The sequence below is a fragment of the Bos taurus genome, chromosome 1, assembly GCF_002263795.3.
Source record: "Bos taurus isolate L1 Dominette 01449 registration number 42190680 breed Hereford chromosome 1, ARS-UCD2.0, whole genome shotgun sequence".
Taxonomy (NCBI): domain Eukaryota; kingdom Metazoa; phylum Chordata; class Mammalia; order Artiodactyla; family Bovidae; genus Bos; species Bos taurus.
In genome coordinates, this window is record NC_037328.1 from 127,359,476 (window position 1) to 127,384,385 (window position 24,910).

General features: G+C 37.5%; 1 protein-coding gene across 8 annotated transcripts in view; it reads right to left on the bottom strand.

Moving 5' to 3' along the window:
• The window catches only part of RASA2 (RAS p21 protein activator 2), a 126,542-nt gene that overhangs the window by 16,536 nt on the left and 85,096 nt on the right, over positions 1-24,910 (bottom strand). For 6 of the 8 annotated variants that reach the window (XM_024990153.1, XM_005201878.5, XM_059885214.1 and 3 more), the window contains 10 exons: positions 23,440-23,596; positions 21,433-21,581; positions 19,218-19,332; positions 18,653-18,727; positions 18,089-18,212; positions 15,180-15,286; positions 11,535-11,618; positions 11,006-11,083; positions 6,931-7,004; positions 6,262-6,371 (listed from right to left, as the gene is read on the bottom strand). In XM_024990153.1, the coding sequence (XP_024845921.1) occupies positions 6,262-6,371; positions 6,931-7,004; positions 11,006-11,083; positions 11,535-11,618; positions 15,180-15,286; positions 18,089-18,212; positions 18,653-18,727; positions 19,218-19,332; positions 21,433-21,581; positions 23,440-23,596 (1,073 nt within the window). The remainder of the gene's footprint in view (positions 1-6,261; positions 6,372-6,930; positions 7,005-11,005; positions 11,084-11,534; positions 11,619-15,179; positions 15,287-18,088; positions 18,213-18,652; positions 18,728-19,217; positions 19,333-21,432; positions 21,582-23,439; positions 23,597-24,910) is intronic. The other 2 variants (XM_024990161.2, NM_001193020.3) reach the window with 1 other exon arrangement.

Consider the following 24,910-nt stretch of genomic DNA (forward strand, 5'->3'; position numbering starts at 1 on the left):
ACAGGCACACAGATCCATCCAAACTGTCAAGGTAACCATGGTGATAGCTGGACGAATGAATGCCTATGATATTCATTTACCACGTTAGTTTTGTGATATTGAAGATTAGTTGCTTACTCTGCTGGACCATGGAAAAAGCAAGATCAGATCAGATCAGTACCAGTCGTGTCCGACTCGTTGCAACCCCGTGAATCACAGCACGCCAGGCCTCTCTGTCTATCACCAACTCCCAGAGTTCACTCAGACTCATGTCCATAGAGTCGGTGATGCCATCCACCCATCTCATCCTCTGTCGTCCCCTTCTCCTGCCACTAATCCCTTCCAGCATCAGAGTCTTTTCCAATGAGTCAACTCTTCGCATGAAGTGGCCAAAGTACTGGAGTTTTAGCTTTAGCATCATTCCTTCCAAAGAAATCCCAGGGCTGATCTCCTTCAGAATGGACTGGTTGGATCTCCTTGCAGTCCAAGGGACTCTCAACAGTCTTCTCCAACACCATAGTTCAAGAGCATCAATTCTTCGGTGCTCAGCCTTCTTCACAGTCCAACTCTCACATCCATACATGACCACTGGAAAAACCATAGCCTTGACTAGACGAACCTTTGTTGGCAAAGTAATGTCTCTGCTTTTGAATATGCTATCTAGGTTGGTCATAACTTTCCTTCCAAGGAGTAAGTGTCTTTTAATTTCATGGCTGCAGTCACCGTCTGCAGTGATTTTGGAGCCCAAAAAAATAAAGTCTGACACTGTTTCCACTGTTTCCCCATCTATTTCCCACGAAGTGATGGGACCAGATGCCATGATCTTTGTTTTCTGAATGTTGAGCTTTAAGCCAACTTTTTCACTCTCCTCTTTCCCTTTCCTCAAGAGGCTTTTGAGTTCCTCTTCACTTTCTGCCCTAAGGGTGGTGTCATCTGCATATCTGAGGTTATTGATATTTCTCCCAGCAATCTTGATTCCAGCTTGTGTTTCTTCCAGTCCAGCATTTCTCATGATGTGCTCTGCATATAAGTTAAATAAGCAGGGTGACAATATACAGCCTTGACATACTCCTTTTCCTATTTGGAACCAATCTGTTGTTCCATGTCCAGTTCTAACTGTTGCTTCCTGACCTGCATACAAATTTCTCAAGAGGCAGATCAGGTGGTCTGGTATTGCCATCTCTTGAAGAATTTTCCACAGTTTATTGTGATCCACACAGTCAAAGGCTTTGGCATAGTCAATAAAGCAGAAATAGATGTTTTTCTGGAACTCTCTTGCTTTTTCCATGATCCAGCGGATGTTGGCAATTTGATCTCTGGTTCCTCTACCTTTTCTAAAACCAGCTTTAACATCAAGAAGTTCACGGTTCACATACTGCTGAAGCCTGGCTTGGAGAATTTTGAGCATTACTTTACTAGAGTGTGAGATGAGTGCAATTGTGCAGTAGTTTGAGCATTCTTTGGCATTGCCTTTCTTTGGGATTGGAATGAAAACTGACCTTTTCCAGTCCTGTGGCCACTGCTGAGTTTTCCAAATTTGCTGGCATATCGGGTGCAGCACTTTCACAGCATCATCTTTCAGGATTTGGATTAGCTCAACTGGAATTCCATCACCTCCACTAGCTTTGTTCGTAGTGATGTTTTCTAAGGCCCACTTGACTTCACATTCCAGGATGTCTGGCTCTAGGTGAGTGATCACACCATTGTGATTATCTGGGTCATGAAGATCTTTTTTGTACAGTTCTTCTGTGTATTCTTGCCATCTCTTCTTAATATCTTCTGCTTCTGTTAGGTCCATACCATTTCTGCCCTTTATCGAGCCCATCTTTGCATGAAAGGTTCCTTTGGTATCTCTGATTTTCTTGAAGAGATCTCTAGTCTTTCCCATTCTGTTGTTTTCCTCTATTTCTTTGCAATGATCGCTGAAGAAGGCTTTCTTATCTCTTCTTGCTATTCTTTGGAACTCTGCATTCAGATGTTTATATCTTTCCTTTTCTCCTCTGCTTTTCACTTCTCTTCTTTTCACAGCTATTTGTAGGGCCTCGCCAGACAGCCATTTTGCTTTTTCGCATTTCTTTTCCATGGGGATGGTCTTGATCCCTGTCTCATGTACAATGTCATGAACCTCATTCCAGAAAAACATCTATTTCTGCTTTATTGACCATGCCAAAGCCTTTGACTGTGTGGATCACAAAGTGTGGAAAATTCTGAAAGAGATGGGAATACCAGACCACCTGACCTGCCTCTTGAGAAACCTATATGCAGGTCAGAAAGCAACAGTTAGAACTGGACATGGGAACAAGAGACTGGTTCCAAATAGGAAAAGGAGTACGTCCAGGCTGTATATTGTCACCCTGTTTATTTAACTTACATGCAGAGTACATCATGAGAAATGCTGGGCTGGAAAAAGCACAAGCTGGAATCAAGATTGCCAGGAGAAATATCAATAACCTCAGATATGCAGATGACACCACCCTTAGGGCAGAAAGTGAAGAGGAACTCAAAAGCCTCTTGAGGAAAGTGAAAGAGGAGAGTGAAAAAGTTGGCTTAAAGCTCAACATTCAGAAAACAAAGATCATGGCATCTGGTCCCATCACTTCGTGGGAAATAGATGGGGAAACAGTGGAAACAGTGTCAGACTTTATTTTTTTGGGCTCCAAAATCACTGCAGACAGTGACTGCAGCCATGAAATTAAAAGACACTTACTCCTTGGAAGGAAAGTTATGACCAACCTAGATAGCATATTCAAAAGCAGAGACATTACTTTGCCAACAAAGGTTCGTCTAATCAAGGCTATGGTTTTTCCAGTGGTCATGTATGGATGTGAGAGTTGGACTGTGAAGAAGGCTGAGCACCGAAGAATTGATGCTCTTGAACTATGGTGTTGGAGAAGACTCTTGAGAGTCCCTTGGACTGCAAGGAGATCCAACCAGTTTTAGCTTTATGCTAAAGCTAAAACTCCAGTACTTTGGCCACCTCATGCGAAGAGTTGACTCATTGGAAAAGACTCTGATGCTGGGAGGGATTGGTGGCAGGAGAAGGGGACGACAGAGGATGAGATGGGTGGATGGCATCACCGACTCTATGGACATGAGTCTGAATGAACTCTGGGAGTTGGTGATAGACAGGAAGGCCTGGTGTGCTGTGATTCACGGGGTCGCAAAGAGTCGGACATGAATGAGCGATTGAACTGAACTGATTACTAAGTGGGCATCAGTTTTTAACTAATTTGAGAAAAACCCTTAAAACTGAGAGAATTCTAATTATTTTTCTAGTAAATTAGAAAAAGAATCTTTTATTTGATTCTAAGTGACAGAAATACTTCATTCAGAATATTAGTGTCCAGTAGGAGCAAACAGTGAAGACTCAATGATTTAAAGCTATGTTACAGAATATCTGGGAGGCACTCTTTGAAACACCAAAGTCATAAAGTGTAATAAGAAACTACCTAACTAGCAGTCTTAGCTATGCAGAAAATTGCAAGGAACCAGGAAGTAAGCAAAACATTTGCAGAGCAACCAAAGGGAGAATCCAAAGCCTATGTATTTTAGTCAGAGAGGAAAGTCCTGAAATGTTCAGTCAAAGCCTTTTAATCATATGCATAATTTTAACAAACACAGTACCTACATCCTTACTCACAGTATATTAGCAGTAAAAATGGAATTGGGGGTAAAGATGGGAGTGAGATGTTACATTACCATTCACTGACAGCACAAGAAACTTAAGGTGACAGCCTGAACATAAAGGGGACAATGAAAAACTGTATAAAGCAAACACAGGAACACAAAATAGCACAGCAGTCCAAGGCATGTAGCTGGGAAGTAAACAGCTGCACACATCCATAAGCAGCCCTGAAAACATCACTAAATCAGAGTACTAAATGATAATTAACATTATCAATGAGAGCCCCAAGTCATCTAGAAAATGTTAACTTACGTTCAATGAACTCTTTTTTAGAAGGCAGGGAAGCATGTAATACATTTTGGAAAAATCCAACAAAACAGTTAAAAACAAAAAGCATGGGTGCTTAGAACTGTTGGCTTTGGTAAATAATCTCGAAACTTCATGTAACAGAGCTCATTCCTCCAATGCCATTCCAACATGTTAAATTTCTTAAGGCCTGAAAATAATGGAACTTCCAATGTGTCTATTCTATAGCTTAGACCAATCTAATCATTCTACAGAATTTTATCCTCATAAGATCACTGGATAGAACAGAAGTTCCTAAGAACTGTGTATAGCCTCTGGAACTATGAACTTCCTGGAATTATATGTGAGACCTTGTGTCTCTTGTGTGTACATGCATTTTTTTCTAGAGGAAAAGGATCTGAAACTATCATCTGATTCCTGAAGTCTTAAAGCAAAGACTTCAGAATATTGGTTTAGATTAGAAAATACTTTAAATGAGGAGAAAACAGCCAATTTATTCATAGAGAATGACTAACTTATGAAAACATAATCAGCATATTATACCAGCTATTATTAAAATGTTACTATATATGCGAGAGCATTTATATAGTATTCAATATAAACTATAACCACTAAAACTTTAAGAAACGTGTAGCTTAAAGAATGCTGTCTGGAAGTGCAGGGATGCAGCCTGCTGATCTTTAGTCATTAGAATATTCATATTCCACAACAAAACATCTAGGTGCCTAAAAATATAGTGCATCTGGCTTCATATGTCTTACTACTGTATTTGGACATACTTGGTCATTCTGGCTAAAGATTCTAAGGAATTATGAAACAGAATTTCTTTTCACTTTCCTCCTTAAGAATCTCTACTGAAGCACCCATACTTAACTGAAAGGACATTCTCTTGAAAGTATCTTATGTCTAGTGTTTATCATTTCAGAATTTATACCAGGCACTCTTCACCTAACAGATTTGACAGATTAACCAAGACTCCATTTCCTCTGTCAAACATCCTGAGCGATGCTCATGAGACACTGAATCCTTGTGGCTGCTAGGGTTCTATTAAGCTTGTACCCTTTGATCTCCACTGGTTAGGCTGTTTTGATTACAGAGTCCAGTAGGTTTGTTCCCAGACTTTATGCCCTTTTTCCATGCTGTAATTATAATTTACTTAACATTATGTAAAGTGACACAGTAAGTGTCACAGTAAGTGTCACACAGTAAGTGACACCAAGAGGCATATATTTATCTGAAAATCAGGCACTCTGAAAAGCTTTTCAAAAAAGGAGACCAGCACCCACACAAATCAAATTGATTTATATGGTTGCGAGACAGTGGCAAAAGCTTAGGGTAACTATTATGACTCTAAAAGGATTCTATAATTGGGTCACTTTTCAAATATTTATTAATAATTTCCAGCTTCACTTTGGAGAAATCAACCAAGAAAAGATCTTGGCTCTCTATCAAAAGACTGGTAAACAAACATATAACTACTTAAGCTACGCATGCATCTTTTGTTCTTGTTGTCTTAAAGTGATTCTTGCTTTAACTGACCTTTTTGGCTAAGTGACGCTTTGGGTCCTGATCACTTCAAATAGAAGGGATTTTACTGTATGTGACCTATGATCAAGATACTAAGTTCTTGCCAAGGTATCAGAGGCTAGTGGCCTTCTATGGATAATGCTTTACCCCAAAGGAATACACTCAAAAGGCAGAGATGATAAGCATTATGTCAGTCCACTGAGGGACAAACTTTGCCTCTCTGAAACTCTCAAATCACACTATAGGAAGATGGCTTTCTTTACCCAGAAAGACAATTTGTGCCTTTTCAGGAGGCAAATTACTAGAATTTTCATCTTAAGAGTTAGCCAGGCTAATATAAATGAATGAATGTTTTAACTGAATAGGAAACACTGTCTATGGTATAACTGTGGGAATTTTTGGCAAACTACTGAAACACTCTCATTTATTAGAAACTGATTCTTACCAATCTGATTCTGGAAGTTCAAGAAACCTCTAAGTTCTAAAATATCTAACTGTTGTTCTTTATATACTAATTTAAAAAAAAAAAATGGATTTACCATGGGTTTTTAGAAAACAGAGCATACTGTAGGAACATCTTTTTTTTTTTTTTTTTTAGGAACATCATTTTTAAGTAACACAAGACAGTCAATGTAAGAGAAAAAATGTTATTTACATGGTGTCATTAGTCACATATTTATTATATTTTTAGGGTGTATGCGTCACTGTAAGAAACCATAAACTATTAACGTTAGTAAAAAGGTTCACTAGTCACACTGAGCAGCGGGAAAAGCCATCTTCACTGGGAAGCAGGAGGAGACCCCACAGAAAAGCATAAGCACAACTACCTGGCTGCTTGTGGTAGGTGAGCTCTCTGCTTGTTAAGCAGAACCACCGTTTCTTGAAATTCTTTTTTCCAATCCGAGTTCTTCCCTGAGCTCTTTTATACATCTCACTGCCAAAACAACAGATGTAAACATTTAGCTACAAATATTAAAAGAATTAATCCAAAACAAAAAAAAATTTGCAAAGTCATTTCCTCTTTTAATTTTAAATGACATGAACAGTTGTCAAAGACTATATTAAGTAGATGAAACGTCTTTGCCATCTATAACTGCTACATTTATTTTGGCCATACTAAGGGAATAAAATCTTCAAATAACTTAGTATTTACAACTGTCCTATCCAGAACTAAAAAGGCCAAATGAGTAATTTTCCCCTTTAACTTCCAATGAAAACACTAGGACTGAACAATGCTGTTACTTTTTTTTCAAAGTACTCTAACACCCACCATCTCACTATTTTTGAAAACAACTCTCGCACTGTATGGAAAGAAGTCATGTCCGTATGGCATGAAGTTAATAGGACAGTGAGGATGAATTACCTGACTGATGTTACGGGCAGTTTTAGCTCAGAACAAAACCCAGTCTTCTTCACTTCTGCACCCATGCTCTTTGTACTTACTTACTGTCTATACTGAAATACGACTTTAATATCTAATTTCATTAAATTACCCTTCTTTCAGGTGCACAGGCTCACTTGTACCACTGGACTCTTTAGTTTCAGTAGATGAAATTTCATCCAAGAACTAAATGAAGAAAGGGGCAAATGTTACACTTTGTGATAAGGTACATCATAAATTCAGTTTATCAGTGTCACAGATAGATAATATAGTGAAGTTCTTCATTAACAAGCAAAACACGTATTTAATTGTAGAGGAGACCCCAAAATACAGCTTAAAGGTACTTAAAACCCAGAATATGTGTCCCTATAGGAATAACTCAACCCACAATCCCTTAACTGCAACTCTGAAACCTATAAAGTTCTGAGTACACAGACCTTTTTGCTTCTGATTTACAGTAAACTCACTTACAGTAACTTAATGTGAACTGGGGAAAGGCTATTTAAAGCCATTTATCCTACTTAGGGTGGATATTCACTAATATGCTACATAAACACTGATATGTTTGATTACGGGGTGTTATAACATGACACCCCCTATAATATATAGCATATACTTATTATCTTTCAAAGTTCTGAAAAACTGAATTCTGAAATACTTCTGTTACCAAAGATTTTTGACACAGGTTGTGAACCTATATTGTGGGGTCAGGGATCATCAAACTATAGTTCAGCAGGCCAGATTCAACTGGTTTTTGCAAGGCCCACAAGTTAAGAACATTTTTAAAATTTTTAAAGAGTTGTAAAATCATAGCGAAATATGCAGCACTGCCTTTACATGGCCATCAGTCTGAAGTATTTACTCACTGGCCCTTACAGAAAAGTTTGCTGACTTTTATTATATATAATTGACTTCAGCCCGCAGAGCTAATATTTTCAGTTATGACGAAAGTATAATTTGGGTTCTCTGGAATAACCTGGAAATCTAATAACCATTTAGAAACTTCCTATGGAAAATGTGAGAATGTGGTGGCTCAAGAAAATCTGGATTACCCAAATCCAGCAATGGCAAACCACCCAATGAGCAGCATTCAACTTCATGAATATGTTACCTCAACTGGTCAAGAGATTCCTGACATGTGGCCTTCTCTTCATAGGAGAGGAAAATTCAGGGTTCAGGGACAATTCCTGTTCTTAGAAAAGACTCCTATTTTGCCCCATAAGTGAACTATTTGTTTAGTCCTTGTTTTTTCCTTTATACTTTTCTGTGTTGTCCCGCTTAGGGTTTAAAACAAAAACAAAGTACATTCCAGTAAGGACGATAGTGAATAATCTAAAGCAGAATTTGTGGGCACAGTCATTTTCTCCTAAGACTGGCTATCGAGTGCCCGTGAGAATCTCCATTTGTGGTATTTTCCAGTATAATGTTTACTTCAAGTTCGCTGGAAGAAATCTTGGTAAGTGAAAGAACAAGGACAGAGTTTCTTTTGAAGCATATGTGGGTGACAAAGAAGAAGTATTCAAGGGAACTAAAGAAGTGTCCTATTACGTCTTCAGTTCTCACAAATGGACCATCCACTAATGCAGTGAGAAAGAATTACTTGAATATTTTATTTCTTAGTGTTTGCCTGTGGGCACTAATTTTCTTATTTAATATTTATTATTTATTTATAGTTATTAAGTTTATTACTTATTTGTTATACTGTTAAGGAATATGAGGTAAACCTAGTTATATAAAGCAAAAGGAAACATAATAATTAAGGTAGACTCTAGGCAGGGTGAACATAGGCCTCAATTTGTTCAGGGCCATTCTGTCTACAACTTTGGTCGTGGCATAATCAAAGTACTTCTTTTTATTCTTGAGAACTTTGTAGGTTTGGACACTAAATTATATGGTCAACCTGTTTATAGACCTATTCTGGTATTCTTCCTAGACTTTGTGGAAATTAAGTATAGGATTCAGAGTTATAAACTATTCTCTTCTGGAGCAGTGACCAATGTCATTAGTGAGAGTACTACTAATTAAATAAGAAATTGGGTTTCATAAACTTTTGCTATTCCTAGTGCTGCACATATCTAGATTTAGCCAGTAAATAATAAAATTCATATGTTAGGGCAAAATATCCTATACAAATCTGAGACAGGAGATGTACCACAGTGATAGTTCACGGGAACGTGAGTGGGTGACTCAGAGCAGATCATGAGCAGACTAAACTCCTGACACCCTTAAATACTTTCTCCACTGACATTACCCACTACACATTCTGATGATTGTATCAGCAAAAAGAAATCAGATGCTGCCAGAGCCTAGGTCATGGAAATGGAAAAACAGCCCCCAAAACAAAAGACAGTACATTATAATCTTGCCAACAGAAGTCTGCCTACACTGTCCCACAACTGTTTCAACAATGTCCTAAAAATAAAAAAGCCAGCTTGTTCTTTGCATATTCTTTTTTTTTTTTGAACGTTTTTTAGTGTGTGTTTTTTTTAAAGGGGACATGTGAGTTACCTTTTTTTCTTTTAAATTACGTATTTATTTTCCATTTTGGATGTGCTGGGTCTTTGCTGCTACATGTGGGCTCTCTTTGGTTGTGGTGTGTGGCCTTCTCGTGGCAGTGGCTTCTCTGTGGCAGAGAATAGGCTCTAGGCACATGGGCGTTAGAAGCTGCAGCACGCAGGGGAGTAGTTACGGCTTGTGGGCCATAGGGTGTGCAGGCGTCAGGAGCTGTGGCGTGTGAGCTTAGTTGTTCCGCAGCACATGGAATCTCCCCAGAGCAGGGACTGAACCTGTGTCCCCCACACTGGCAGGCAGATTCTCACCCACTGTACCACTCTGCATATTCTTTTGAAAGACTTCTTCCTCAAAAGCATTCAATCACTGCTTAAATAAATATATATATATATTTTTGGCTGAACTTACATTGTTATTCTAGATGAAAAAGTTCCAACTGGCTTTAATTTTTTCAATAATCATTTTCAGTCATGAGTCTCTGTAAGAATTTTTATTTTTATTTTTTTTGTGTGTAAGAATTTTTAAAGTGCACACACAAAAATACAAACAAAATGTGCTCTTCAACAAAATATACTCTTGGCTGCTGCTGCCACTGCTAAATCGCGTCAGTCGTGTCTGACTCTGTGTGACCCCATAGACGGCAGCCCACCAGGCTCCCCCGTCCCTGGGAATCTCCAGGCAAGAACACTGGAGTGGGTTGCCTTGTCCTTCTGCAGTGCATGAAAGTGAAAAGTGAAAGTCAAGTCGCTGAGTCTTGTCCGACGCTTAGCAACCCCTTGGTCACCAGTGAATCACTACAGAACTTGAATGCAATCTTTAAAATCTGACCTTGTTAGTTTGGATTCATTAAGTGAGAATTGTGAAAAATAAGACAGTACTTTCTTCAAGCTAAGCTTAGATATACTTCAAAATAACTTTTCTTTACAAATTTTTAGGGTTTTATAACAATGGCGTATTTTGTTTGGGATGACTCAGAACTAAAGACTCAGAAAGTAAAAATCTTCTCAAAACATTCTCAGCTTCTAAGTATAGCAACTGTGGTTTGTTGTAGGCCTTTTGTTAGGATATTATATACTGTAGGCTTTCATACATATTAAATTAACTTTCCTCAGGTTACTAACCACAAGCCTATACTGTATATGAGATATTCAATAATTCATATATTTTTTTCCCGTGTCAATTAAGTGCCCACTTTATACCAGGTACCATTAAGCCTTTCTCCCGAGACCAGAGATCCTCAATCAGAGGCAATTTTGCTCCTCAGGGGACTTTTGGCAATGCTTAGAGACAGACATTTTTAGTTGTGAAAACCGGGCCTATGCCACTTGCATCCAATAGTAGGGGCCAGGGCTGCTGCTAAGCATTTTACAATGCACAAAAAAGCCCCTCACAGTAAGAATTACCCAAGCAAACTGTCAACGGTGCTGCTGTTAAGAAATCTTAACTCTAGATATTTATAATTAGCGTTGCTAAAACTCATTTAGGTATTTCCATAGCTAAAAAACCCATAGTTATGTATGGAGGGAGAACAGCCGAAAAAGACAGCCTTTTTATATTTGACAGATAGTTTAAATGTATTTTTTTTAACTGGGGATTGGTTCCCAGGAACAATATAAAATGTTATTTCCCTAATGCTATTTGATAAGTTAATATTTCCAGAGTAAAACAATCATTACCTTTTTAACTGCCATAATATATCCTTCTTCTTGAAACATTTTGAAAAATTCACACATGAATGTCTCTTTGAAACTTGACTAAAAAAAAAAACACACACACAGAATTTATATATGTTAAGTAGAGAACTAAGAATACAGAATATAATGGGCTGTATTTTTAAGCTTAGGATTAGGGCCCAAAGGGGTTCAATCATATATTTCAAGAGAGTTATGGGGTTTGGAGCTAAAGATTTTTCTCAAGAGCTGCCTGATGATTATGGCACAAAAAGATAAAGACAAGGCTCTTACATCTGTTAACTAGACCCTCTACCCCATCTTAGACACATTAGTTTAAATGAAACTGTCTTCTTTAACAGGTGACTAAGATAAGACATTTAAAAGACAACTATCGCATCTCTCTCTCTATATATAGTTTTTTGATTTTGCTTTGTTTTTAATTTGGAAGGGAGGGAGCAGTGAGTGAGCAGGGATCATAGGGTTTAACAACATTTAGAAGTGTGAACACAAAGCAATACAAAGTAACACTCACCTTGCTTTTGGACAGACTCCCCCAGCTTCCCAAAGTCTGAATAGTTTTTGAGATGAGAGTTAATGTTCTGATTGTCTGTGGATCCTAAAGAACATAGAAAAGACACAAAAAGTCTTGTTAGGTTTTCAAGGAATAGAATTTGTGTAAAAAGTAGAGTGAATGGGCTACAATGCTCTAAAACAGTGACTCAACAATGTGCATTCAAACAAGTTAAAACATAGCAAAAGATGGGCACAGCTCACTGGACTAAGGAATTAAAAGACTAAAGAAGCCATATGTAATTGATAATCCCTCCTGAAGTAAATATATCTAATGATGTGTTACTTTTGAAAGTCATAATCAATTATTTTTTAGGGAGGGGTACAGTATGGTAGTGGAGAAGGCAACGGCACCCCACTCCAGTACTCTTGCCTGGAAAATCCATGGACAGAGGAGCCTGGTAGGCTACAGTCCATGGAGTCGCAAAGAGTCGGACACGACTGAGCGACTTCACTTTCACTTTTCACTTTCATGCATTGGAGAAGGAAATGGCAACCCACTCCAGTGTTCTTGCCTGGAGAATCCCAGGGACTGGGAAGTATGGTAGATGGGACTACCTAAAAAAAATTTTATTTACTTTTGGAATGTCAATGGCATCTACTTCTTTTTACTTTATGACTTAAAATGGCAATTTCCAAATTTTTTGTACTCAACTCACTTGTAAGCATATTCAATAATCTTATGGCTTCTGCAATCAATTGTTTTCACCATGGAAACAAAAACCTAACTTCAGCTTAGGAAATGAGAAATCATTCAGTTCATGTACGATTTTAGCAGAAAGTAACTACTTGAGTCTACAATCCAAGGTGTTTTCCAGGGCTGTCTGCTAGAAAGAAGTAAATATAAATAAAACTGACCAAATAGTGTTCCCTAACAAATCCTTGCTGCTTTTTTTTTTTTTTTAATTGAGGTATAATTTACATACAGTGAAATGAACAAATTTTAAATGTATATAGTCTGATGAGTTTTCACACATCCATACATTTTGTATAACTAATTCCTCTATCACTATATAAAAACATCTTTTTTTGTTCTGGAGATTCAGATAAACAGTATTTGCCATCAAAAGACATATTCAAGAAAATTTAGATACAGAAATGCTTTTGTAAACTAAAGTGGTTGATACTCCTTAATATTTTAGTATCACCACACTGAAAATAGACAGTGACTGTGAGGTGAAGAGATGGCTAAGGATGTAAGGCAATTCTGAAAAAGAAGGAATATCTGAGATATGATAAGTTATGATATACTTATGAAATAGTTACACACCTTAATTATAGTTATTCAGAAAACATTTTAGCTACAACATCCAGGATTCCATTATATCTATAAAAGGTCCCTCCAATTCTCTGCCTTTGAAGAATATAAAATTCTTAACAATCTGCTAACAAGCTGAATTTGAACTGAATTTCATCAAGACTTCCCTGCTCAAATTTGGGTAAAACTGCATTTATCTACTTATTCCTTAATCTTTTTCAATTGGATTTTCTTCTTTTCTCCTCTACTAAAACTGACTTCTCAAAATTCAAAGAACCTCTAAATGGTGGTTCTCCTCTTCAATCACTCTGTAACTTTCATTACTGGTCCTGACAATGTCATCACTCTCAGGTCACCAGGATTATTCCTTGCTCTCAATTTCTGTAGTATGAACTGTCTGTACTGCTCACCTGGTACTAATCAGGTGCTAGATTTATGCTTGCAGTTTTAGACTGTGTCTTAAGTGTTTGCCTTATTTCCCCAATTAGAAGGAAAGGTTCATTTAAAAACAAACAATAAAGAAATAAAATAAAAACAAACAATAAAGTTATATGACAGTGTGAAGCAGTCCTTCTGGCATACTGATTAGAAAGGTGACCTAAAATACAGAGTCTGTGATCAGAAGGATTTTACTGCAACCCATCTGTTATAGGGATATGCAAATCCAAGTCTGAATACAAGGCAAGGTCACATGTTCAGAGGTAGGAGTTCTGTTTCTGTCCAGAATGCCATCACGCTTTCGCTGCTCCAGAGCTCTGTACAGAACCACAGAAAAGACAAAGGACACTGGTCCACTGCAGCTACTCAAAGATCATTCATTCTTTGACAAGAAAAGGTGTGTTACTACCACAGCAGTGTGGTTATACTCAGTTCTCAAGTTAAATGAGTGGCCAATGTGTAGTTGCTAAGAGGAGAGGTGGCCTTCAGAGCCTAGTTTAACTACAAAACCTCTGTGTCTCCCCTACACTGTATTAGCAAGTTTCCTTAGGGGAAGGTGTGTCTTCCTCATCAATGCCTCTCCAGGGCTGAGCACAGCATTGAATACACTGCAGGTGTTCACACACCTGACCTGCTAAGAGGCAGTAAGGAACACGGGTAAGCTCATAGTCTGGGAGGACTGAATGGGTCAGAATTCTCATTTAATCCAGTTCAAACTGAGATCAAATCGTAATATTTTAATTGTACGACCCTAAAAAAGTTCTTGAATTGTAGTTTTCTAATCTATAAATGGGGCTTCCCTTGTGGCTCAGCTGGTAAAAAATCCGCCTGCAATGTGGGAGACCTAGGTTCGATCCCTGGGTTGGGAAGATCCCCTGGAGAAGGGAAAGGCTACTCACTCCCGTATTCTGGCCTAGAGAATCCCATGGACTACACAGTCCATGGGGTTGCACAGAGTTGGACATGACTGAGCAACTTTCACTTTACCTATAAATGAAGATTATAACAGAACCTACCTCATAACGTTACTGGGAGAACTAAGTTACAACATGTAAAGTACTTAGACCAAGGTGTAGTGCAAAGCAAGCACTAAATAAATGTTGGCTTTTATTATTATTACTTGCTACAAAAATCAGCAAAAAAACAATTAGATAAGATTATAAAATGTCTGGAACATAAAAGGTTATAGACTTAGCAAAAAAATACTGTATGAGAAGGAAAAAGAAACAGCAAAATTAATGAGTTTTAAATGTTAACGATGGGGAACCTGGCGTGCTGCAATCCATGGGGCTGCAAAGAGTTGGACACGACTTAGTGACTAAACAACAAAATGTTAAGAAACATGTCAATCTACGTAGTGTTGATTAAGATTTAAGTAAATATGACTTTAGAACAAAAAGATTATATGCCTTAAGTTTTAAATCTCATACATTTATAATATCTCAGGTGAATAAAAAGTAAATATGGAGATACCAAATTACATTCCAATGAAAGTTTCTACACCTTCCAGAAATGAGCCTCTTCAAATGTCTGTGAGATTTAAAGCTATCCGCAAGATTAAACCTACAACTAATGAAAGAAAAAAAAAGACAACCCTGTTGTAAAGAAATTTACAAATGTACACAACAGCAGAGGGAAAAGATGATGAGCTCTCTTCCCGCCCATCACCAAGCTGCAACTAGCACCAACACTGTATTACCCATGTGTAAGTAAGTATCTTTTAACAACAAAAATAATGGGACTTTCAGCCTTTTCTGAAAGAATGAAATGGCTAAGGAAAATAACCAGTTAAATTTAAGTACTGGTTATAAGAAAACACAGCCAAGTGCAACTGGCCTGTTATTTTGTTTTTTCTTATTTTAATGAAAATAAACAAAAATGGAATAAAGCTTTGAAAAGAACAACACTTACTGGATGATGAGGTCGCAAATGAAAAGTATGAGGTGATACTACTGCTACAGCAAAGAAACGAAGAAATACAAAGCTGCTCACTGCAGAATACTGAACATGAGGGTCATCTGCAGGAAAAAAAATGGTGAAATGTCATGCACAAAACACTGAATTACAAAACGAAATGACAAAAAGTATCGGAAAAAAGTATGTAAACTTAATAGGAGATAAATATAACCTGGCTAGTAAGAACTGAATTGATGAAATGATAGTAATGGTTATGACCAAATTAAAGGGAAAAAATCCTATGACTAAAAAAATGAAACTTGAAAAAAAAAATAGTAAGAAATAACAAAGAAAATGAAAGGCAAAGCTGCTAGGTTGTGAGAAATAATTTAATTTGGAAAAATACCTCTTTCCTCATCTATAAGAAGAAACTCCTGAAATTACAACAACAAAAATAAAAGTAGTATCTAGTACTATCCAGTACTCCTGCCTGGAAACTCCCATGGACAGAGGAGCCTGGTGGGCTGCAGTCCATGGGGTCGCTAAGAGTCGGACACGACTGAGCGACTTCACTTTCACTTTTCACTCTCATGCACTGGAGAAGGAAATGGCAACCCACTCCAGTGTTCTTGCCTGGAGAATCCCAGGGACAGGGGAGCCTGGTGGGCTGCCATCTATGGGGTCGCACAGAGTCGGACACGACTGAAGCGACTTAGCAGCAGCAGCAGCAGCACTATCCAGTAGTAATAATTAAGCCCCTAAGACTAGGACAGGAGATTGTCTTCAGTTTCGGGATACTGTTTCAGTTCCCCCTCAGAAATCGTGATAAAATCAAAGGCTGGATAACAAAATAATTAGAAATCTTTACTTTTAAAAATCTGCCAATATTACCTATAAAAATGCAGATGAACTGAGACAACTTGTGGCTTTGATCACTCAGCTACAGCTGAGTAGCTTTCAGACTGGAGTCAACACTTAACACAACAATCAATCAGATGGCAGAGATGCAGGTGGTGAGGGAAACAATGTCTGCATTTGGTGTGAGTAACTCTTCTGAGCCACTCAGCACGTAGTCACCAAGTCATTTACTATGTAGTTCTTTACATAATAATATACTAATATACTTTATGGGCTTCCCTGGTGGCTCATTGGTAAAGAATCCGCTTGCAATGCAGAAGACCTTGGTTTGATCCCTGGGTTGGGAAGATATCCCCTGGAGGAGGGCATGGCAACCCACTCCAGTACTCATGCCTGGAGAATCCCCATGGACAGAGGAGCCTGGTGGGCTGCAGTCCATGGGGTCACAAAGAGTTGGATATGACTGAGCGACTAAGTACAATATACTTTATAGTAATATAATAACGTTTGCTTCCGTGACTGCTTCCTCCCCGCTCCCCACCCATCTTTCCAGGATAGTTAAGTACAAATGAGAAAATAATGCAAATACTTTATGAGAACAAAACTATCACTACTGGGGTCTATAGAGAATAGGAAGACACGTTAATATTTCAGGACAACAATGAGATAGTTAAGGAAATACATTTACATTTATTTAAAATAATAAAAAATGTATTTTAGATTATCCATATAAACAAGAATTAAACAGCTAATGCATATTGAAGGTCAAAATCCCTGGGTAGACTACAGTGATTAGTAACACATTGGAGTGCGTTGGGCCCAGGTTTGAGACCCAGCATGCCTGTTGGCCATGTCACAGGCCATTTGGCAAATCACTTGACTTCCCTAAACCTACGTTTCATTAACTGATGAAGGAGAACGTCCCTGACTCATGTGGTGGTGTGCAGGTGAGAGAGGAGCTAATTCAGGCTAGCACTGTCCTGCTCACTAAGCCCTCAATATGGTTATTATGGTCTAACTCACTATTTAAAAATAAAATCTCAGCACTTCACCCTTCTATATTTTAATGTCTCTGCCCACCCCCCTGCCCCCGATATTTGTTACAAAGTCTGGGTTTAGTATGCTTATTTCAAGCCAACTGTTTACAGCCTTACTGTAATTAGTAAAGACGTCTAGGGCTGAATTTATCTACTTGTTAGGTAAAGAATTCAGGCTCATTTTAGCTTTGGTTAATTTAGTGGAGGGGCAGATAACTGCAAACACCTGTGTGCACATGCACACTTGAAAAATATGATAAAGTAGCAAAATCTCTTCAGATGGTTACAGAAATAAACTTATAGTTTCACACATCTGGGTAAGACTGATAATTTAAGTAGCTGCCTTATCTCCTTTATCCTCCCCCCATTACAAGCAGATCAGGAAAGAGCCATAGTAAATAAGTTTATTTACTTATCAGAGATGCATATAAACAGAATAATTCCAAGTGTTGACAACCAGAGGTAGCAACTATTAATTTTATGAAATGTTGCTAAGCAAAGCTTGGACACAGCTGCTCTTGCAAAATTAAAGCATGACAGTTATTGATATATGTACCTCAAAATTCTAGGTATATTGCAACGGAGATGTTTCTAATGTCTAAAGTCATTTCTGTAAAAACCACTCACCAATAAAACCTTAGCATTCTCAAACTGTCAAATCTAGTCAGTTGTATGGAACTAAAAATTCTCACTATTTTGAATGCATGCAAGTGGAAAATACAGCTGGCACAAATGACAAAGGTGTTTTTATCTATCATATTTAATAGTCTTATAAGCACCCAGTATAAATGTTTACTTATATAATATGTAGTTTGTAATCTTTGCCTTTCTTAAAAATAGTGGTGATTCTGATTGGCATGTAAAAAGTTGCCATTAAATTAAATCATACATTTCATTAATGAGCTAGAACTATTTTTAAAAACAAACTGTACTTAAAACCTTAAACCTTTTACATAAACCAAATACATAAGTCTACATAAAATCATACAGTAAAAGAAATGGCATATTTTAGTAAAACAAGGCACTTACTAGGAAATCTTTGAGTAGCCATTTGCCTTAGAGAATAAAAGATATCACACATTACAGTGGGGCAGCTCATACTTGATTTGACAATTGTACTGAACAACTTGTCTACATAGTAGCGCAGATTCTCCTGCAGGGTTTAAAAAGGTGAACATTAAGATTTTGACTTTTCCACATCTTCAATACCCTTTATGGAAAAAAATGCAGTGAAAATGAGATATACTAGTCTATCTAGTATTCTAAAGCTTTGCTTCCCTTCTATAAATTCATTCAGTGAAAGGACAATTTTCATCCTGACCTCATTTAATAAGTTAGATTTAGACTAGTTAGATACAAGAGGTGAATGTATAGAAGAAAATTCACAGGAAGCAACAGAGAATAAAACGATACAAAGATAAATCAGGGAAACAGCATTCTGAAAACTAGACGGAGGCAATGCTGCTAATAGTATGGGCATCCTGTAAGTAAAAGCACTGCTTCCCTCCAAACAGCATTACTACAACACAAGTGAGAGACAGATACACCATTAAGACCAATTTTAACGCAGTTGTAAAGACAGCAAAGGCTTACCTTATTATTTTCTACATTATCTCCCTCTTTCAATTTAATAGGATCAATTTCACAGGATTTTGAGGATTCACATATCTGGAAAACAGGTAATTTTTCATTTAATGCTCTTTTCTAAATAATTTGGAAAAATGAAAAATTCATAGTGGCCAAAAAGTTTTTTTGGTTTTTCAATTAACAGCATAAGGAAACTTTCTGGCCAACCCAATAACTATTATTTTTCTGATCATACAAATTAATTATAAAAATTTAAACTGTAATCAAGTTTAAAACCCTCATCCAGAGATAATGTATACACCTAAAGAACTGTATCAAAAAAACTTTCACATATTTGAAACTCTAGCTACTATAAATCTGGTAAGGAATAAATAATTATGTAGAGTACATTATAATGTGCATTCAACTAAAAATACATTAAAGGAAAAGTAAATCATTTATTTTACTTTAGTGTTCAGCCTTATGTTTTCAGTAATGTATGAATGGATATGTCATTCATATCACCAGATCACTTGATGGAAGACACACTATAAGAATGACAACATATTACTATCTGAGGTATATTCTGTACCTCATCTAGAATAGGTTTTAATGTTACTTTCAGGTAGTGCCCTCCCACTATTTTCATCATCTCATCCAGGCATCGGGTAGCCAAGGAGTTTCCTCTAAAAATTGTGTTTGCATCTCTGAAATACAAACAGAAACAAGGTAAAACCAAGCGCAATAAACAAAGGCTGTAAAATCAATAACCAGGCATTTGACTTTGACCGTGTATACAATTTTAATAATTTTTACCAACCATTTAAAAGTTTGCTACTCTAAGGATTTTCACACTTATAAAAATCCCTTAACAAAAATATAAAAAAACAAGCTAACAAGAAAAGCAACCTGTATTTGAACTACAAAAGTAGTGTGTCTCTCTAAACAAGTGTTAGACTTGATAGGAACGGGAAGCCATCTGATGGCTTTTAATAACACGTGCATCAGTTCAGTTCAGTCGGTTAGTCGTGTCCAACTCCACAACCCCATGAACTGCAGCACAACAGGCCTCCCTGTCCATCACCAACTCCTGGAGTTCACTCAAACTCATGTCCATCGAGTCGGTGATGCCATCCAGCTATCTCATCCTCTGTTGTCCCCTTCTCCTCCGGCCTCCAATTCCTCCCAGCATCAGAGTCTTTTCCAATGAGTCAACTCTTCCCATGAGGTGGCCAAAGTATTGGAGTTTCAGCTTCAGCATCAGTCCTTCCAAAGAACACCCAGGACTGATCTCTTTGCAGTCCAAGGGACTCTCAAGAGTCTTCTCCAACACCACAGTTCAAAAGCATCCATTCTTCGGCACTCAGCTTTCTTCACAGTCCAACTCTCACATCCATACATGACCACTGGAAAAACCAAAGCCTTGACTAGACGGACCTTTGTTGGCAAAGTAATGTCTCTGCTTTTCAATATGCTATCTAGGTTGGTCATAACTTTCCTTCCAAGGAGTAAGTGTCTTTTAATTTCATGGCTGCAATCACCATCTGCAGTGATTCTGGAGCCCAGAAAATAAAGTCTGACACTGTTTCCACTGTTTCCCCATCTATTTCCCATGAAGTGATGGGACCAGATGCCATGATCTTTGTTTCCTGAATGTTGAGCTTTAAGCCAACTTTTTCACTCTCCTCTTTCACTTTCATCAAGAGGCTTTTTAGGTCCTCTTCACTTTCTGCCAAAAGGGTGGTATCATCTGCATATCTGATGTTATTGATATTTCTCCTGGCAATCTTGATTCCAGCTTGTGCTTCTTCCAGTCCAGCGTTTCTCATGATGTGCTCTGCATATAAGTTAAATAAGCAGGGTGACAACATACAGCCTTGACGTACTCCTTTTCCTATTTGGAACCAGTCTGTTGTTCCATGTCCAATTCTAACTGTTGCTTCCTGACCTGCATACGGGTTTCTCAAGAGGCAGATCAGGTGGTCTGGTATTCCTATTTCTTTCAGAATTTCCAGTTTATTGTGATCCACACAGTCAAAGGCTTTGGCATAGTCAATAAAGCAGAAATAGATGTTTTTCTGGAACTCTCTTGCTTTTTCCATGATCCAGCAGATGTTGGCAATTTGATCTCTGGTTCCTCTGCCTTTTCTAAAACCAGCTTGAACATCTTGAAGTTCACGGTTCACGTATTGCTGAAGCCTGGCTTGGAGAATTTTGAGCATTACTTTACTAGCGTGTGAGATGAGTGCAATTATGCGGTGGTTCGAGTATTCTTTGGCATTGCTTTTCTTTGGGACTGAAATGAAAACTGACTTTTTCCAGTCCTGTGGCCACTGCTGAGTTTTCCAAATTTGCTGGCACATTGAGTGCAGCACTTTCACAGCATCATCTTTTAGGATTTGAAATAGCTCAACTGGAATTCCATCATCTCCTCTAGCTTTGTTCGTAGTGATGCACATGTGCATATCAGGGTGATATATATATAATGGATAAGGGGAAAAAAATCTTCTGTCCTGGTGTTTTATTTGTGACACATGAATCATTACAATGACAAAGCAAAGATCAGGAACAGGAAATTTTGACACTAAATGGAAAAAAAAAAACTTCATTACTTGTTAAGTTTACTGTTGGCGGACACTGCTTGTTAACTTAAAGAACTGCCTTTTATTACTTGCTTTGTAGTCCTTTTAGACCTCTCTACAGAAAGGCTAGTCAATATAAAAAAACTGAGACTGTGAAAAATTTTGTTAAATTAAGGCCCAATTTCAGTGGCGCATAATTAACACTTAATAAAATAAAACTCTTACTGTGTTTCCTTCAAGTCTAGTTCCGCCACTGCAGTGGCAAAAGGAACAAGTTTATCATGGTGGAGCAGCAGTCGTACAAGGGGCAAAACAGCATCATTTTTATCTCGACATATTTCACCCAAAATGTAAGCAGCTGAGGCAGATATTGGCTAGAATACAGAAAGGTGGAAAACAAGCACAAAATCAGAGACGCATGATTAAATGTTCAATCACTATCCATTAAAAAGTAATTCAAATATGCTCATTAACTATAATTATTATATAGCATAATATTAAATTTTTTAACTTAAAAAAAAACACTTTATTTTGTACTGGGGTATAGATGATTAATAAACAATGTGATAGTGTCAGGGGAACAGCAAAGGGACTCAGCCATACATACACCCATTCTCCCTCAAACTCCTCTCCCATCCAGGCTGGCACATAACATTGACAAAAATAATTTTCTAACTTTTTATCAGAGATGAAATTTGGAGCAGATATTGGTATATAGTACTCTGGTTCAAATAAAACACACAAAAACATACATACGTGTAGAGTATGTGTGTGTATATCTAGACACACATATCAGTTCAGTTGCTCAGTTGTGTCTGACTCTGCGACCCCATGGACTGCAGCATGCTAGGCCTCCCTGTCTATCACCAACTCCTGGAGTCCACCCAAACCCATGTCCATTGAGTCGGTGATGCCATCCAACCATCTCATACTCTGTCATCCCTTTTTCCTACTGCCTTCAATCTTTTCCAGCATCAGGGTCTTATCCAATGAGTCAGTTCTTAGTATCAGGTGGCCAACGTATTGGAGTTTCAGCTTCAACATCAGTCCTTCCAATGAACACTCAGGACTGATCTTTAGGATGGACTGGTTGGATCTCCTTGCAGTCCAAGGGACTCTCAAGAGTCTTCTCCAACACCACAGTTCAAAAGCATCAATTCTTTGGTGCTCAGCTTTCTTCACAGTCCAACTCTCACATCCATACATGACCACAGGAAAAACCACAGCCTTGACTAGATGGACTTTTGTTGGCAAAGTAATGTCTCTGCTTTTGAATATGCTGTCTAGGTTGGTCATAACTTTCCTTCCAAGGACTAAGCGTCTTTTAATTTCATGGCTGTAGTCACCATCCACAGTGATTTTGGAGCCCCCCAAAAATAAAGTCAGCCACTGTTCCCACTGTTTCCCCATCTATTTCCCATGAAGTGACTGGACTGGAATTGCCTTTCTTTGGGACTGGAATGAAAACTGACCTTTTCCAGTCCTGTGGCCACTGCTGAGTTTCCCAAATTTGCTGACATATTGAGTGCAGCACTTTCACAGCATCATCTTTTAGGATTTGAAATAGCTCAACTGGAATTCCATCGCCTCCACTATCCACTAGCTTTGTTCATAGTGATGCTTCCTAAGGCCCACCTGACTTCACATTCCAGGATGTCTGGCTCTAGGTGAGTGATCACACCATCGTGATTATCTGGGTCATGAAGATCTTTTCTGTATAGTTCTTCTGTGTATTCTTGCCACCTCTTAATATATTCTGCTTCTGTTAGGTCCATACCATTTCTGCCCTTTATTGAGCCCATCTTTGTATGAGATGTTCCCTTGGTATCTCTAATTTTCTTGAAGAGATGTCTAATCTTTCCCATTCTATTGTTTTCCTCTATTTCTTTGCACTGATCGCTGAAGAAGGCTTTCTTATCTCACATATATATAGTTTTAATAAAATTTGATACTCTGAAATCTTTTTCTCATCATTTATAGAATTATTTTAGCCTTTTCATTTTGGGCTTCACAGGAGGCTCAGTTGGTAAAGAATCTGCCTGCAATGTGGGAGACCTGGGTTTGTTCACTGGGTTGGGAAGATCCCCTGGAGAATGGAACGGCTACCCACTCCAGTAATGTGGCCTGGAAAATTCCATGGACTTCCCTATAGTCCACAGGGTCACAAAGAGTTGGACACAACTGAGCGACTTTCACTGGACTATTAAGTAACACACAAGATTTTTAAAGTACCTGAACATCTGGTGATTTTAGCAGCAGTGTTTTCAAAGGACCATAGTACTCTGAAGGAAGCACATAGTCTTCTGTATAACATATATTCAATCGAAGGGACCCCAGGTCATCAGTTTTAGATGACTTGTTTCCATTGTCTCTTGGTTGTAGCAAGTACCTAAAGAAAAAATACAATCAATTCTATGCAATGATAATGTGCATCAAAACTAGAGAGATAATTAAACAGCTAAGCTATAAAAAAAAAATAAAAAAAGTCAGTATTTAATGTTAGGATAATTCATTAAATAGCAGAGTATTAATTTTCAGAGGCTAAGTGGTGGCTGTAAATGGAACTAGAAAACTAAAAATAGATTTTTATCCAGGAAACAAAAAAGAAATAGATAGTACAAAAGTCAATATCTCAAAAGGACTGAGTAAGAGTTTGATTAGCCTGCAGGTTAGGAAAAATATTATAAACGATTTAAAATCCAATGTATTATCAAAAATAACTTTTCATTAACTAAATTTAAGAAAGATACATTTGGTTAAAATAGATAAGACATACTATAAGAAGATGTAAGTGATCTCATTTTAAAGTAAATCCTATATTGTAAAAATTTGAACTAATTTTTTAAGAGTAAGTGGTTGAAGGTTTATAAAGAGTTTTTTATATTGTTAAAGGATTAGCACTGCAACTATATTGAAAATGATTTCAGCTGCAAAAATTGGATTCACATGAATTTGTAGGATCAAAACCAGAAATCTAAGTTAAAGACTATTTGTCATGGAAATTTAAAAATCATACAAAAGTAAGAAGAGCAGAATACTGAACTTCCATGTACTCATCATCTAACATTACTGATTATCAGTTCAAAGCCATTATTGTTTTAGCCACATCTCTACTCACTCCTCCCATCCCACTTATTATTTTAAAGCAATGTACAGGTGTTTTCTAATTTCATCTATAAATATTTCGGTATATATAACTACATTATCCAGTCAGTATTCAAATTCTCCTGAACTTACCGAACAGTTTTCTAATAGTCTATTCAAATCCAAGTTCACAGACTGTAATTGGTTGATGGATTCAAGCAATTAAGAAATCAGATAATTTATCTATAGAATTTTCCAGTCTTAGGACTATGTTAACTCTATCCCCATGGTATCATTTAACATATTCGTCTGTCTCATTTCCTGTATCCTGGAGTATATTGGATACTGGAGTATATCTAGGGCTTGGTTAGATTGAATTTGATATTGTGGTAGGAATACATTGATAGTATTGTGTAGTTATACCAGGAGGCAGTGATGTCATTGTTTTCTCCTTTTTGTGATATTTGCAATTATTGATGATCACTGCCAAGAGTCATTAATCTGCACAGGTTTCAAAATGATAACTATAATTCTATCATTCCTCCTTCAATCATTAGCCAGAATGTTTTTTTATAAAGAAGTCAGTAGTTCTGATATTTACTCCTGACATTTACCACTT